The sequence below is a fragment of the Malus sylvestris genome, chromosome 6 (genome assembly GCF_916048215.2).
Source record: "Malus sylvestris chromosome 6, drMalSylv7.2, whole genome shotgun sequence".
NCBI classification, from domain to species: Eukaryota; Viridiplantae; Streptophyta; class Magnoliopsida; order Rosales; family Rosaceae; genus Malus; species Malus sylvestris.
The window spans coordinates 34,644,568-34,661,801 of record NC_062265.1 but is presented as its reverse complement, the minus strand read 5'-3'; the positions used below and the strand labels follow the sequence as shown (position 1 = coordinate 34,661,801).

The 17,234-nt window shown below is 38.2% G+C and overlaps 2 protein-coding genes across 3 annotated transcripts; both read right to left on the bottom strand.

Annotated features, from left to right (window-relative positions):
* Window positions 1–3,277: 3,277 nt before the first annotated feature.
* LOC126625034 (sucrose synthase 6-like) lies at window positions 3,278–7,507 on the bottom strand. The gene is made up of 13 exons (XM_050294113.1): window positions 7,271–7,507; window positions 6,859–7,146; window positions 6,561–6,762; window positions 6,333–6,451; window positions 5,919–6,231; window positions 5,632–5,805; window positions 5,378–5,494; window positions 5,109–5,275; window positions 4,801–5,025; window positions 4,141–4,707; window positions 3,836–3,974; window positions 3,609–3,760; window positions 3,278–3,520 (listed from the first exon to the last, which is right to left on the bottom strand). The coding sequence occupies exons 1-13, from the start codon at window positions 7,372–7,374 to the stop codon at window positions 3,388–3,390; spliced, it is 2,700 nt and encodes an 899-aa protein (XP_050150070.1). The 5' UTR covers window positions 7,375–7,507; the 3' UTR covers window positions 3,278–3,387.
* A 940-nt stretch (window positions 7,508–8,447) lies between these two features.
* On the bottom strand, window positions 8,448–16,244 carry LOC126625248 (protein argonaute 1-like). 2 transcript variants are annotated; one of them, XM_050294338.1, is made up of 23 exons: window positions 16,084–16,228; window positions 15,567–15,609; window positions 14,558–15,279; window positions 14,270–14,478; window positions 14,029–14,178; window positions 13,807–13,940; window positions 13,554–13,663; window positions 13,103–13,209; window positions 12,825–12,963; window positions 12,637–12,753; window positions 12,280–12,387; window positions 12,134–12,205; window positions 11,066–11,188; window positions 10,798–10,963; window positions 10,415–10,674; window positions 10,166–10,308; window positions 10,000–10,062; window positions 9,851–9,914; window positions 9,609–9,744; window positions 9,444–9,517; window positions 9,262–9,356; window positions 9,124–9,155; window positions 8,448–9,039 (listed from the first exon to the last, which is right to left on the bottom strand). In XM_050294338.1, the coding sequence occupies exons 3-23, from the start codon at window positions 15,269–15,271 to the stop codon at window positions 8,819–8,821; spliced, it is 3,237 nt and encodes a 1,078-aa protein (XP_050150295.1). In that variant the 5' UTR covers window positions 15,272–15,279; window positions 15,567–15,609; window positions 16,084–16,228; the 3' UTR covers window positions 8,448–8,818. The 2 variants fall into 2 exon arrangements, with proteins under 2 accessions (XP_050150295.1, XP_050150294.1); XM_050294337.1 differs by lacking the exon at window positions 15,567–15,609 and having other exon boundaries at window positions 16,084–16,244.
* Between the last annotated feature and the right edge of the window lie 990 nt (window positions 16,245–17,234).

Sequence of the window (17,234 nt, the reverse complement as noted above, 5' to 3'; positions counted from 1 at the left end):
CTTAATTAGTTTTTTTTTTATTACAATCGATATTACTGGTTTAAACTATACTAAGGCAATTCATCACTTAATGTTTTACTGTCTTTTGTTAATCTTATGTTCGCAGTTTTTAGGAAATATTTAGTGTTAGTAGTACAGCTCATTTCTGTCTTTGAGGTTAGCCTATGAACATGCATCTTCATCAAGAAAACCAATTTTATATCTTATTTTTCTATTTTGGATGTTTTTCGATGACGATGAGTGTATAATTATAATTATATTCTCTCAATTATATATAAAGATTCCTCAAAATATTCCACTCATCCATCCACGAGCTTACGAAGAAAGCGTCCTCGTCGTATTTCGTCGTTGTCTTACCTCTTGGCTTTGATTTCTACGTCGATTTTTTAATTTTTTAAATTTTATTTTGGGGTTAATTTCCAACATTGATTACGAAAGGAAAGGTACCATTCATTGTGAATCACATAAATCAAGCATAACTTCCCTAAATAATTATTGTTCAATTTTATAAATTATAAATTTGCCTCTTCAAGATTTATTCTTAGGCCAAAGTCCAAACCCCGTTGATTGATTGATCATTGACAGAATATACACTTCGAAACTTGTTTCGTAATTTATTTACCAAAGAAACTGCTAAGAACATTATGTGTTTAGACTATATTTTGTAGACTAATGTGACGGTTGATGATTGAATTCTTTTTTTTAATAATTTAATGAATTGAATTAAATGTACAAATCCAACTATCAACTGACACATTATATGATCTATAAAATATGATTCAAGTAAATAATTTTTCTAGCATCACCATTTGCCAAATTAGTCTAACACCTTTTTATTTGTTCACATACTAATCTATAAATTAGAATTGGAGTCCTGGAGATTTGGGGGGTTTGTATTAAGTCCTTTTATTTTTTACAACTGATGATATTATACATTAAAGGAGAGAGATTCAATTTCAGATTCAGATGGGAGAGTACATTACTCTAGTCAATTTGGTTATGCACATGTCTACAAATTTGTGTTACTTACGTAAAAAAAGTTACCTAACAAGGATGATTCTAAATTGTTTTCAACTTTTTAATACATTTTAAACAAATACCTAACGACTTGAGAATTATGCACTTGTTAAGTCACTAGCATTAAGTGTTGGTGATATGATTTCACCGTGTCTGTTAAAATTATTTGAATATTTGCCTTCATCAATTACAATGGTAACTTAATATATGTCTATTTTTTAAAACATTAAATAATTACTAAAAATATTTTAAAATGTTGAGACTAATATCATCCTAAAATTAAATAGTTATTCATACTTAAGTTAAATAATTAAATGTTTAGACTTTTTATGTCCACTTGACCTAGTTTTTATTTTTCAAATTTTATCTCTGGTAACATTTTCTTAAAAAAAATCAAGAAGAGGTAGTGGCAATGCAAATGCATGTGGTATAGAGTGGCACGTGCACTGGCATGGTCGTCGTTTACCTCCTTGACTATCCACGGACAAGGATTCTATTTGAATCATCTTTGTGGGATCTAAAGATCAATTAATTATGTTTGTTTATTGTATATCGTGCTGTTAATTTTTGTTAGGTGCTATATTCAATTTTAAATTAAAATTTTAAAATAATTTCTAACTGTATTATATACGATAGACAAACATGATAGATTGATAATCCGAATTTCCACAAAGAGAATCCGGAAAAAATCTTATTCTATTATCAACCTATCTTTCTTAATCACGTCCAAAGAGTAAATTGCCACGTTAAAAACAAAGTGGTCCACCGTGGCCGAGGGTGGCAGTGCCTGGTGCCTGCCACTGCCAGCACAGCAGGACCCACTACTCATTTATTTCTTGGAATTTTTTCCTCCACAAATTTAAATTTAAATTTTGAATTTTGGTGTGCAAGTGGAAATTGGAAAAGTAAAGAAGATTTAGTGGGGGATGATTGATTCAGTTTAGTTTCTGGTTTTAACGTTCAAAGTTATATTATTTGTGCAGGACCATTTCACAAAGTTGAATCAGTTGATGAGGAGGAGGAGGCCCTTAAAATCGCTATCAAATCAAGTTGATGAGGGGGGCCTTATCAAAATCGCTATCAAATCAATTACTGTAATATATATATATATATATATATAACAGGATTTTATTTTTAATTACTGTGTGATTGTCAAATTTATTTTAGTAAGTTTGATTTTAACTTAGCCAATTTAATCACAATGTTTGACAATGTTTGCATCTTAGTCACTTTCGTTAACTTTCTATTAAAAATATAATACAATATTAATCCACCAATAACAATTGCTTATAAAATTTTAAAACGCGTTTGAACTATAAAACGAGTAATGTTAAGAATATCATCTACTTAAATTATATTTTATAAATTGTATAACGTAATAACTGATAATTGAATTATTATTAAATTGTTAACAAACATACTTATTTTTTATTAGTGCCATGTCACATTTGTAAATTTAATCTAAAAATTTATCCACCTAAACCCTGAAAACGCCAGGCCACCTTCCCCTCCCTTCCCCAGTCGTTCATCCCCACCTCTCACCGCCACCAAATCCCCAGCCTCAGTCACTGCAATTGCAGTTGCTGTAGTGAACTGAAATTTGTGATTGTCACAGATCCTCTTCTCCCTTGCCTACAACCCCCCATACACGAAAGCAGACATTTAAATTATTGTTGGAAACTTATATTTGTTCAAATGATATAAATTGGTTTAAATTGCGTTGGTAGAAACTTGAAACTGCAGTACAGTTTGCGGAAGAAGACGGGCGGAGAAGAAGGGAAAGTGTGGCTTCCTTTAGAGCAACTCCAGCCATGGAGCCCTCCCCTGGCAATCCACTATTTAATCCACCTTATTGAACAGTAACTGCCTTAAATGAATAGTAACTACCATTAATGAACAGTAATTGATATTTACATCTCCATCCTTGGAACCCTCCCTCTGACAATAAGCAATTAAAATAATAATTTTTTTTGTTTGTTTAAATAATAAAAAATTGCAACCGGTCCCCCCCTCTCTCTCTCTCTCCCTCTCTCTCTCTCTCTCTGACACAAAAAAACATAAAAAATTGTAAAACCCTCGGGCCACAGGCCCGTCGACTCCCCACCCCCCCTTCGCTCGGGCTCCCACCGTCGCTCAGCCTCCACACGGCTGGAGCTGCACCCACCGGCCCGAGGGCCCTTTCTCCTCCCCTGTGGCCCGAGCAACCAGCATGGCTGGAACTGCTCTTAGGAAAAAAAAAAAAGGAAAAAAGAATACAGAATACTGTAACTGATCTTTATTGTTTTATTGGAAGTTGGAGAGAATTTAAAATTTACATGATCATTGTGAGTTGATATCGCTTCAATTTTAATTTATTTATACACTTAAAACTTAATTGTACATATTCCTAATCTTGTAATAAAGAATGATGAGAAAACCAAGGATGACGCAGCAGCAATTCCATGGGCATCGTGCTCTGCTGCGGCTTCGAGGTTGGCCAAGCTCCCCACCTTCATCCCTCTCCCTGCCAAATGAATTAATCCATCTAATTAGCATTAAAAAATTCAGAATTTAATTAAGCAAGTTCCCTACGTTACGTACTAATTATATACCTTGGTGTCAGCTGAGGGATTGCTAAGGTTGGTGCTGCATCTGGCTGCGGAGGTTTGGATACTGCTGCCGGCGCGCGTTGGTCGACAGCTGCAGTTACGGCCTTTGGCGCCGGTTGTTCGTATCCATCACTTGGGACAGCCACATTCTTTGCCTGCATTAACATACAACGTGTATTTTAAGGCCTGTTTAAGAGTGATTATGGCAGGGTCAGAATCACGAGACGTACCAATTTCCTAAAGAGGAGATTGTAAAACATATGAATGTAGGTTTCCTTGGCTAACTTTTGCGCGTCTCTCAACTGCCTCCAAAATCCATAAGTTGATCCCATGTTCAACACTTTGTTTGCATATATCTTCCATGTATAGCTGCAAGAAAACCAAAAATCAATAAGATCATGCACAATAGCAAACCCTTTTGCTACAAGTGCGTTTAAGTGTTCTTGAGGTTTAAAACGTAGTTAGAAATGCTTTTCGTTATTGTAAAACACTTTAGTTATTCCAAAAACAGTCTCAAATAGGCCTGCAGTCATACCATTCGTTTATACGCTGCAGACCGGCAGCTGACATCTTCTTCCAGTATTCGCCATCCGTCTTGCATTTCTCAAAGAAGTCAGCAATCTTGTTGCTGGATTCATCACCATTGTTGGGATCAATATGGAAACCTGAGACGCCATCCACAATGATTTCTGCAGGGCCTCCTTGGTTGGTTGCAAATGTAGGCAACCCACAGTTCATGGCCTCAATGACTGTGAGACCGAACGCTTCGTACAGCGCAGGCTGCACGAAAGCTCCCTTTGTGTCTGCAATGCACCGGTACAGCTCCCCATTTCGGTATCTGTCAGTCTGAGCCGCTATCCATCTGAACTGACCGTTAAGTTGATATTCTTGCACCAAGGCATGCAGTTTCTTGATTTCAGCAATTTCTTCTCTGTCTTTGGATTTAGATGGATCGAAGAATCCCCCAACGATTACAAGATTGACCAAATTTCTCAGCCTCTTGTTCTTTCCAAACCACTCAACGAGTCCTGTGAGGTTCTTCACTGTGTCCAGCCTTGCCATTGAGAATATGATCGGTTTCTTCTGGTCTGCCAAAAATCCTCTGTTCCAAGCATGTTTTATTTATCAAGAGTTTTCATTAAGAAATTGCCACAACAAATGTGCAAGAATTGACAGATGTGTAAGAATTAATTACATGTGCTCATCGTTTTCCTCTTTCTTGTAGAGTAGTTCTTCGATGGCAGGTTGAAACTTGGTAAATCGTTTTTGTTTCTCGGAGTAGGGAAAGTAGACGGATTGGTCAGCACCAGGGGCAGCAATGTTGAACTTTGGATCAAACACATCAATGCCTGACACGACTCGATAAAGTCCTGGCATTGTAAATGCTGTATGGCTTTCGTACTGTCCAGGTCGGTCCTTGCTGCAACATGAAAAGAACACATTGATCGATTAAGGAGACGATTGTGTCAAGTAATTATGGTTTTGGCATAAAAGACTACTAACCCTCCGGCAATTTCTTGGAATGTGCTTGTTATGACAAAATCAGCACAATTCATAGAGATTATGTCAGCTGTGAACTGACAAGAGAAGTGGTATTTTGGATCAAATTCCTTCCATTTGGCATCAGAATCTTCGTACTTGGTCTTTTCTAGCGCATGCGCAATCGTTCCCTGCAGAGGGTTAATTATTGGAACAAGTTAATTAAGTTGAGATTCAAGTTTTTAACCAACAATTATATATCGAAGGAGGTGTTTACGTGTATAGACTTAGACCTGAGTGATTCCAAGTTTAGAAGCAATCAGAGAGGCCACCAGGTTTCCATCACTGTAGTTCCCAATTATGAGGTCCGGTTTGCATTCCATGTGTCGTAAGATCTTTGCAGTTGCATCCTAAGAAACAACGATGAGAACAGAATAAATATGTAAATCGTACTTTTTCTTTCCAAAAACTCATGACTAGTACTGGAGAAATGAGATCAGTAGACTAAATTGGTCACATATATGACAGCTAGAGTGAGAAGATGAACCAGTGCAAATGTCTCGAGATAAGGGTAGATATCGAAACGAGAAACCCATTGGCGGAGAACGCCTTTTTCTGTCCTGAATGGAACCCTAAGGATGTGGGAGTGCTTAGTGTCGATGATAGCTTCCAACTCCTGGTTGCATTTTGTTCCTCGAGCGTCTGGTATAAGTCGTGTCACCTGTGTACATGACAGGTACGTACATACATTGTAGGTACAAAGTACAAATTAGAAATGCAGTATGTACACATTATTCAGTATTCTTTTGTTTATGCATAGTCAGTCCAGCTCACCACAAGAATCTGAGGTTTCACAGCAAGGCCTTGTTGTTTTATTCTGAGAAGCAACTCTTCCTCCAAAGCTCTCACTTGATCAAGAATATAAACCACCTGGCCACCCGTGTCGGGCAATCCAAGGACATTCGACTGGCCAAAGTAGCCGTGAGGAGAGAAGATAACGATGTTGAATGTGTTAGGAAGTCTGCTAAACAACGACTCCAACTTCACCGAGTCTGGCGCTTGGAGTACTTCTGACAGCAGCCTCATTGTCTCCCCAACTCTTTCTGCTGTATCTCCCCATCCCTTCTCAAAACCCAACACTTTAAACCTGATCAAGATTAAATACATTTGTCCGTATATAAACAATCAAGATCTGCAGCATATATATATAACACATACATTCTTTAGTTAAGGTGCATGAGAGATAACCTTTGCTCAAAATTCGGAAATGGTGTGGTTTTTGGAAGTGTGGAGACGAGTACTTCTGCCCGGATCAATGCGGTTTGGAGTTTTTCAACGGTATCCAGACTTTCATTGATCATAAGATTCTGCATATATATACATTGTACTTTAATTAGAACAAATTAATAGAGAGGCCGCAAAAGATCAAGTAATTAATCAGTTAATCTCAAACAAAAGTAACATATATGATTCTACCTCTCCGTGATAATTAAGTGGCAATAAGTAGTCAAGGAGGGGTTTAGCATAATCGGAGCAGCTGGCATGAGTACTGAGCCTTGATGAGATTAACTTTAAGACGAAGTTGAGTCCATTTCCGATCGAAGAAGGAAGAGTCATTCGAGGAGTAGAGAAATCGAAGGCTCCAAAATCTATTTCCAAAGCATTTTCATCGTTCGCCCTGTTGCATGCATGCATCGCTCAAATTAATATGACAGCAGTTACGCATATATATTATATATACACGTAGCTACATACGCATGCGTATAATACGTACCAGCTTTCGTCAAAGATCATTTCTTTGAACTTCAAGTATTGGGTAGCAGAAATGCCATCCACTGCTAGGTCATCTGCATTCACCTTAACAAATTCGGAGAAACCGGGATTCGGTCTCACAGCAAAAGCGACATACGGTGGAACAACAGCTGCCTCCTGAGTACGACTGAGGATGTAACCAAGTAAACCCTCCAAGACCTTGCTTCTTTCATGCCTGTCTTCTATCGATTTTTCCAGCTCCTCCTTTATATGCTGGGGCTTTATTAGCCTTTTCCCCGTTCCAACAAAACTTTTTGCACGCATGTTTAAATTTTTTAATTAATAATTAATTAAACAAGAACATCAATACTCGAATTTCACAAACATATAATGAATAAATAAATAAATATTGTATGAAAAAAAAATCCAAGAACCTGGCAAAACATTTCTTCATATGAAAGCGGCTCTCCCTGAGTGCATCTGGCATGGTTTCTGCAATCGTATCAGATCGCTTCAAAGCTGAGGAGGTGGAAGCCATTTCAGTCAACTAATTAGCACAACCGATCACAAGCGATCTTCGAAGTTGGTTTAGTTTTATGAACGTTGGTTTCGTTTATTGGTGAATTTATAGGGAACTTTAAAATGCAGGAAGAGAAGAGTGGTTAGGTTACGTACCACTGAAATTGCCATGGGAGGAGAAAGAACAACCTTTATTCTTTAATGCCTTTATGTGGGAAAGGAAAGATGAAAGCAAGAAAGGAATTATAAAATGGGTTAAAGCAAATCAACCAGATTTGGCGTTCGTTGTGGTATATTTGTTTTAAAAGTGGAGGGAAAGAATCTCAAGCAATTCGTACTTGGTCTTCGTAAACGTGCATTTTTATCCTTTACTTGTTCCGATCTCAAGTTTACAACATGTTTTACCTCAAATTGTCCACACGTTTTTCACCACCACAATCATGACACACTGTCACTAAGTGTTACCAATACATTCATTCATATTACGTGAATATTTCATTAATGCTATATCGAAGTTTATGACATATCAATCTTGTTGTCCGTATAAAATAATAAATAAACTAGTAACACCAACAATACACTCTTACTAGTACAAAACTAATTATTAACATTATACCTAAATCTTTGACATATCAACCTTGTCGTCTGCATAACGTAATAGACAAAGGAAAACTACTTTGCACTTCAAATTGACCGAGGAAAACAGAAATTTGTATGCGAGAGAAGCCTCATTTCGTAGAGAATATTGGAATAGAATGAATAAAGTATTTCTAAGAAGCTTGAAGGAAGAAATGAAAAACTTATCCATTCAGTCTCATGAAAATAGTAGACTTAGAAAGATACTTTTCGTAAATGTCTAATCCCATAATCCCTTGGAAACAGAAAACCATATCATTCTTCTTTTATGTTATTTCTTTAAGATAAATTAAAACAAGAAAATTTTAACGAAAAGCTCACAATACTGTTTAATGAAATACCATATTTTTACACTAAAAAATCAATTATTATACTATTCACTTGCAACACATTTTCGTTAAAACTTAAAGTTTCAAATCTTTTTCATTAGTTCTCCTTTAAAAAAAAACGTAAGAATGCATTCCAACAAGAGAATTATAGCTGAAAGTTGTACAAGACAAGACACTTAATAAATTAAACGAAAGCAGCAACTAGTTTTAGTTGTCCGAATTCCATCTAAACGAGAGCATAAGATTACTAACTTGCCAAAACACCCGACTGGCGCAGTGTAGTAACAACCGCATACCAGTCAGTTGCAACGGCAAATTTCAAATACTTACCGACAGACATCTAAAACACAGGTGCAGCAAAGGCTATAGACACCTTTTGGCACTAGGCAGACTCCAAAACGACGACATTACAATGCATAATCTTCCTACATTCTTGAGGCGACATCTCTTCGCAACCTCTACTAAACGACTCCTCTCTCTCTCTCTCTCTCTCTCTCTCTAACAGTAGAACATAACCCTTTTGACATTCTCCTTGAGGGCAGGCAAGGGCCTCACTGCAGCATTTGCACCTGGTGCTCTCGTGCTCCGCGGACCCATACCGCCACCCATGCCCCCACGTCCAGGAGCACCACTGGTCATTGATCCGCTGTCTGATGTCTCTGGTTCCATGTAAAACCGAGCTCGGAATGCAGCAAGATGGGCATAGTACGCCGGAGGAACTGCAATTTTAAAGCTAAGATCAGAACACTGCCTATTTTAAGTACAAACAAGAAAATAATGAGAAAGCATCAGAGAGAGTCTACCAATGGAAACCGAACGCGTGCATCTTGCATACCTGCAAGAGTTCAAAAGATCAACTATTCAGCACTGGAGTTTAAGGATTCGAAAATATGAATAAATAAAAATTTCAATGACTGAAACTGCTAAATTAGCCAACTTACGTATAGCAAAGATTGTTTGTGAGTGACTGCAGTTCATCAGCTGTAAACTTGTTTTCATCCCACAGCACGTGGTAATGAGCCGGACGGCTTGTACCCTGTCAAAACATGGTGTATACAGATTTATAAACATGCTGCTTCACAAACACACACACCCCACTGAAAACACAAGGAAAAATCATTGCCTGAATTCCAGCATGGCTGCAGAGGTAGAAGTCAAACTCTGTTGGATGACAGATTTTGGAGTCCACAACCGTACCTGCAGAAAAAATTGGGTAAAAGTTCCGTATAACAAGCATGAAAACTGAACTACATCATCCAAACATTTCATATTCAGTAAAATTAATTACCAGGTAAGATATTTCCACTCCTGTCAACTGCATTACGGTCATTATGATTGTTGGCAAACAACCTGGTGTGGTGCCGTTTTTGAACCACAACAAAAGTCACAGGTGGCTGATAGTTTGGCTCCAAGGAAGCACAAGCCTGAAGAAGAAAACAATGCCAGAAGCAAAAAGAGGTTAATAATATTACTAAAAAAGAACAAAATGCACAACTATACTAAAGAATAATCCCAAAAATGCAAGTTCACCTTACGAATCGCATCAAGCTCGTATAGTAGAACTTGGTAGAACTGCCCTTCACTGACACCGTCCCTGAAAACACAAACGTGTATACACACACCATTAGAAATAGGAGAAATACATAGGACACAAACAATGGCAAAGGAGCATTAAATGCCTGTAAAATATGATGCGCTGTGGCTTCTGTCCTGTTGCTCTACGGAATGAAATCAGCAGTTCCCTACATTAACATACAAATTTAACTCAGTTCTACAATTCCTAACAATCCCCACTAAGTAGAGAATTAATATAATTGAGAGAGATAGAGAGAGGGAGAGAGAGACTTTATCATTCCACCAGTTACAGTACCCCTCTGAGGATCCTGCCATGTTTTGAACAGGTCCTGGATGAGCTCCTGGCGATGAGCTTGAGCACAGACCAAGCCAGCGTACTTGGTAATTTCTGGCCAGTCTTGTGAGGCCACAACCTGTGTCATAAACGACATGTGAACAATTAAACTGTGACTCTCCATGTGAATTCAAGACAAATACAAAAGCACTAGCTAAAACCCATAGATATAATTGACAACATACAGCTGCAATTGATGGGCTTGAATCCTCCCCTGGATGAGGATGGGTAACATCAGCACCAAAAATTATAGTAGGACGGTCACTGACTAAAGGAATACGTCTTGACAGTGCATCAATAAGTACTGTGTTCCTTCCGCCAACCTTCACATTTATCTTCAAAGCAACATTTGCCAAGTATTGTTTACTCATTTTGAAAACGTGTTTCGTCAAACAGCACTGGGATACCAGGCCAAGATCCGTCTCACAAATTCGTTTCAAGTCACCTGGATGGATATCAGTACATACAAGAATCTAGAACTTCAGGACAACACAAAATTGGGATGATATTATAGAGAGAAATAAAAAGCAGAAAGAGATAATGGAGCCAAATGATTTCAAACACATACCGTAAAGATTGCCATTATTATCTGGTAAAATCACGACAAGCAGGTCAAGCTCCTTGCTCTGGGGCCGGAGTTTGGTCATTGCATCATGGTACCTAGTTTTTAAGGCCTTCTCTGCCTGATCAGGTCGAGCTCCGAGTGGTGGAAGTACAGGTTCTGGATTAAACGCCTATAAAAAAAAACACTTCAGCATCAGAGAAATCCAAATATAGAAAACTAACAATGCAATTAAAGCCAGTGGAAACCGTAATAATAAAGAAAATTTCCATACCATGCCAGAAATGTAACACATTTGAGCAAGTTCATTACAGAAGGACCGGGCCACACTGTCTTGAACATTTCTTGAAAAATTAATGCAAATCCAATTGTTTACTTTTCCTCCATTGACCATTTTCTGCAAAATATCATAGTAATCCAAATGGGCTGTAATAATTGAGCAAGACATGGGACATTCATTTGTCTACAGATATAACCATATGTCCAACTAAGTATTTATTAACCACGTAAACATGAGAACTACTCAATGTATTAAAAGCGTGAGGCGTGGGTGAGGCTTTTGAGGGATAGCCCAGCCTAGACATGAGGCGAAGCCTCACGGGACCTAAATTTTTTAATATATACACTGAGCATACACATATATTACATTAAAAAAAGAAGAAGATTATTAATCAATAATTACCCTGAGCACACACATATATTATAAATACATATACACACATATATAAATATTATATTATATATATATATATATATATATATATATATATATATATATATATATATATAATAGAGGATGAAAAGCACAATGAGCACACATATAACAATGCATGCAGACAGCACACACATCCATTATATAAAAAAATAAAAATCAGAAAAAAAGGCAGAGAGATGATAGTGCAAGGAAGAGGTATGAGGCAGTTAAAACCCTACCCAAAATTTGGGTTTGGGAGTTAATAAAAATAAAATAAAATAAAAAAATCCCCTAAGGCGTGCCTAGGCTGCGCCTTCCGATGCCTTCAACCCACTCCCTCAAAACAGAGGCGGCAACCCTCAAGCCCAGCCTCACAGGGCACCTAGGCGCACCCTAAGGTGAGCCTTTTAAAACATTGGAACTACTACATGAATAATCACATAGTAAAGTGGGTAAACAGTTAAAAAGTCAATCATACAAATATCCAGATATATAATTTCACATGTGTGACTGAAGACAATAAATAAAGGCATTAAAGAAACATTAATGCATAAATAATAGGACTTTCTTTGGGTCGAAAGGTAGATCACATTGACCACACACTTAAGTCAACGTAAATAAGGGTTTAGAGGGGTGCCAAAATATTACCTTATTCATCATGTTCCACTGACCAACTTGGGGCAGGCAATCCTTTTCCCGTCCAGTATCATGATATTTCAGCTACGCAAAATAAAAATCAACACAGATATACTATCAAAGTACCTTTTGGGACTGAACGCAATTACATATCTTACCCAGGGTGCAGGAAGAATACGAGCTTCAACCTGAGCCAGATTCTCACTAATTTTGATTCCAAACTCCTTGGCGTAAGGATCTTCATGGTAAGCATTATGACGAACCGTCTGTAACATGTACAAAAATATTAAACTGGGAATTAACATATCACCATCAATTGTATTTCTGGATAAGAGATGCCTTCTACCATAAAACTTCAAATGATGTGAGCATTTAAATTATGACACAGAAGATAAAAGTTAAGGACAGCAAGATGACAATATTATCAAATAACAAAGCAGTAAGCAAAGGGCTCATGGCATCAACTGCAACAAAAAATATGTCATGATAAATAGAATAATCAAAAGATAACACACCCGAATAATATCTTGCTCCCTGTCATGAGGGCGCTGGCAGGTGACTTTAAGCAAAGCAGTTATCTGTCTCTCGTTCAATCTCTTGGAATACCTTTGACCTTCGACAATTTTACAAACCTGAATCCAGTTACTGCTCATTAGCATCCACATCTAGTATTTACAAGCTAGAAATTATAGAAACAACTCACCTCCATGGGCAAATAGTTCGGTCGCTGCTGATTTCCAACTTGAAGGCAAGGCCATTGTGCATGTTGAATGACAAACCCGTAAGTTTCATAGAAGTACTCAACAACAGATTTCATAGTTCCTCTTTCATCAACAGGGAAACTGAACGGACAAAATACAATATCAGGGAAACAAGTTTCACACACCTCAATGTGCTCTTAATACAAATACGAAGTTAAGAAATATACAAGCATAGGAAAGCATAAGAAATATACAAATATAAAAGTTAATAAGTACTCACGTCAGTTCCCTTGTTGCCTGCGACGTTAAACCAGAAATACGGTACTTTCTGCGCATATTTCCTCGGTGTGTGACCTCAACCTTGACTCCACGAAGAGCCTTTTTTATCTGTTCACAATTAAAAGGTTACTATGATATCTAATATAAAAATGATGGCAAATATAGCTGTACATCAATCGTGATACACGCTGCATCTACAGCATCAGATCTATAAAACATATAGTTTTAAGTGAATATATAAGAATGAAAGGTTACCTCAAAAATAACTACACAAACATTAACCCCAGTCAAAGAGTTTTTACACATGTAAGTTAATTTTCACAAACAGAAATGCACAAGGAAGCACAAAACAGATTAAAAGTACCAACACCCCAATAATTGTCACACTTTGAAACAAACACTCAATAGAAACAATTAAATCACCAAAACGGAAACAATGACGGAAACCTAACCTTTACACGATCAGAATCAGAGAGTGGCCTATGTGTAACATCCCGATTCAGTAGCTGTGTTACGAACTCAATAACTGGCAGCGGCTCAATAAAAGCAGTAGAGGACATATCTAGACAGCATGTAAACAAAACACCAATCAGCGGAATAACTATGCAGTGTAACACATCACAATTACTACAATCAAATTGATGAAAGTAGATAATCTGTTATTCACAGAAATGATGCATGTTGGGATAGCACAAAATTAAGTACCAATATTCAGAGACAGCCCCATCTGAGTTGGACGAATACTCTGATAAAACCCACGCCAACTTTCCAAACCCTCACCAAGTGACTGTCTTCTACCCAAACCAGGGGCATAAAATGAACGGCCCACGGGACAGTACCTACAACCAAAGAGGAAAAAATTAGCTATCAAACATATAAAACAAGAATGTGTCATCATGTCATCAACACGCGGAAGAAATTGTTTACCTAGAAGTAGGCAATTCGCGCAGAACAATGTCCAAAACCTGAAGCGCCTCTTGAGGTGCATCAGCTTGCCTCCCTTGCAAAAAGAGACCTAAATGGTGAAGGTCAGCACGTGCTGCAAATTTTATGACAACCCTAAATTCCCTCTCTCTCCTGCCATCAAGAAGAAGCCATGATCAAATACATACAAAATAAGAGTGCACAGAAAAAATGTAACTAAAAATAAAGAGCTGTGAGTACGCACCTTTGTCCACCTGGACCATCATCATCATCAATAAGAGTGATTTTAAACTCCTTTGAAAGGAAAGGAAGTGGGCCGGCAGTATACAGGCTCTTTCGTCCATCATAAGCTGGTAGACGTTTTCCAAGATGGGATTCCCTGTACAGTGTCACCAGCTGCTCCATCACAGCACGATTTACACCCCTTGATGTGACCTCCGGCGTAATGGTAACCTAATACATATGATGAAAAGATATATTATCCACCGTAGTACAATATCAAAAGATAGAGACAAATGGCAAGAGAGCTTACGTCATACTGGTGGAGGTCTTTGTCAGGTAATTCTGCAAAGAAATGGTTTGCCTTGACTGTACACCTTCTGCCAGTGCTACCCTTACCAGGGCGAAGCGGGAACCTGACTGATTTACTCGAGGGTGCCACCGGTTGAATAGCCTGGCTAGGTGCACTCTCTTGCTGGACAGTAAGGACAGCGAGCTGCTCCGCCACTTCTGAAGGCTCAGGCGGCTGGGATGATGATGAACTTCCCACATATACAGGCGGAGAGGTGAGCCCTTGATAAGGAACTTGATGGGTGGCCCCTTGGTAAGGAACTGGGGTTGCTTGGTGCAGCTCGGGGAACTGAGGTCTGGTTGGCCCACCAGGAGAAGGTGGTCCTCCACGGCCAACACCACCACGACCACCTCCATAACTACCACGACCTCCTTGCTGAGTCGGTCCTCCCCTGCCTCTGCCCTGATATTCCTGTGGCCCACCATACTGCTGTTGTTCATATTCCTGGGGCCCACCATATTGCTGCTGTTGCGGCACTCCGCGGCCACCACGACCCCCTCCATAGCCTCCACGACCTCCCTGGGGGGCCGGTCCACGGCCACCTTGGTAGTTTCCTCCACCCTGTTGTTGTGGCGGAGTCCTTTCAGGAGCACGCTGGGAACCATGACCCCCAGCAGGTTCATGAGACTCGGAGCTTTGCCCACTAGGGAGTTCAGTTCTCCTCTTCCTCACCATGATGATGTCTACACAGAGAATCAGTATTGCATCAGAAGAACCATTAGCAAAGAAATAAAAGGCTATAAACCCAAAAACAATGTATTAACGAATGTATAAAATGAAAGTAAATGCATAATGTACACCAACAAATCAAAGAATCCACTCATGGGTTAGGGTTTTCCAGAATACAAACATATCCAAGGGTTTTCAAAAGGCTGAGAGCTCGATACCCAGAACCACAACATATAATAGTGCCCCAAAGCAAACACTAAAATAACAGAAAACACCTTCAATCAGAAGGTGGGAAGGTTACCCAGAATTTTCCGGTGTGATAAGTTCAAAAATCCTATGTGTTCCTGGAATTTGGTAAAATGTACCACGAATGTCATGTAAAATTCAGTTTCTTAAAAAAGTAGGAGAAAAATAATAAAAACAGAAGATAAAATGGCTATCATCAATTGCTCTAGCACCAACGTAAAAAACCCAGAATAAATAAATAAAATAAATAAATCACTATACCAACTATAAACCCTAAAAGATCACCTTCTTAGAATCCTAAACAACCACACATGCTTCCCAGCATTGCAAAAAACGCACGAGATCTAACGATCTACCGAAACAGACCGCAACGAAAAACCCAAACGACGATAAAACCTTTCAGAAAAACTTTAAAAATATAAATTTTAAACGAAAATAAATCTTCGTGAGAGAAACTGAAGCCTAACACCAATTTTAGGGCAAAATATGCAGATCCATACCACAAATTAGCAAATAACAACGGGAACAAATGGCAGTACGAAACCCTAAAACGAGTCGTTTCGAGTGGTTACCGTGAAATCAGAGTCCGATGACCGTCGTACAACGCCGCGGTAGCGGTAGCTTCAGAAGGCGAGAACGATGAAAAATGGAAATCGAAAAGGGGCTTGCCTGCCTCCTCAGTACTCTCTCTCAGACCCCCAAGTTGAATATACTAAATAATTTTATAAATAAATAAAAAAGCCCCAACCCAACAACGGGCACCAGCGGTTTGTATTTCGAAATGACCACTCCGTCCTTCTTCCTACCCCTACTTCATCCAATAAAATATTTCTTTTTTACACCGCACAAAGCTAGGATTTCTTTAAAGGGAGTTTTAACGAAAAGCCCACGGTACTGTTCACTTTAACGAAAAACCACATTTTTACACTAAAAAGTCAAACCTGATACTATTCATTTTACCCTTTATTTTGTCCTTATCATTAAAACTCAAAGTTTTCAAACCCTTTTCATTAGTTTTCTTTCTTTTTAAAACTAACAAAATCAGAATTGTTATTGACATTTCAAAATAATCATTTTACACTCAAATCAAAATAAAATCCACTGTAAAACGCTAGATAAAGATAATATTTGATGGTGTATTTAATCGTATTTATGATAAAAACAGAAAGTGTAACAATTGCTTTTTAAAGTTTGTAGAACAATCGTACACGACACTTTGCTGCGTGAAAACAACGTGCTCATGTTCTATCTTATAAAGTCATATTGAAAATGAATAGATGCGTTACTTTGATGGGTTGTGCCGTGTCAACATTCTATACTCATTTCGACACGTTGACAAAGGTCTAATTAATCATTTCCAGGTCTATCCAAACATGCTAAGGTTAGGCCATTCTTTATCATTCTTGTTTGGGTTGGAACGTCAACTTTCTTTTGAAATTAGAGCAAGTTACATTAAGTATGAGGCAAAACGACCACACATGTCTCACGTTACCCGTTAACTTGTTCACGTGATTGACTCAACCACACAGGAGTGGGCATATGAGAGGGTGAAGAAACGTCTCACGTGAGAAAGTTAGAAAACATTGCAAAGGAGAATAGGTTTAAGGAGTTAGTCACTTAACTTATTGCCAATTAATTTTAGTATAAAACTTTAATGATGGGCTTAAAGCTAAATGCACAGCTTGATTTGAGTGTGATTCTCTTCCTCTTCCCTTTTATTTTC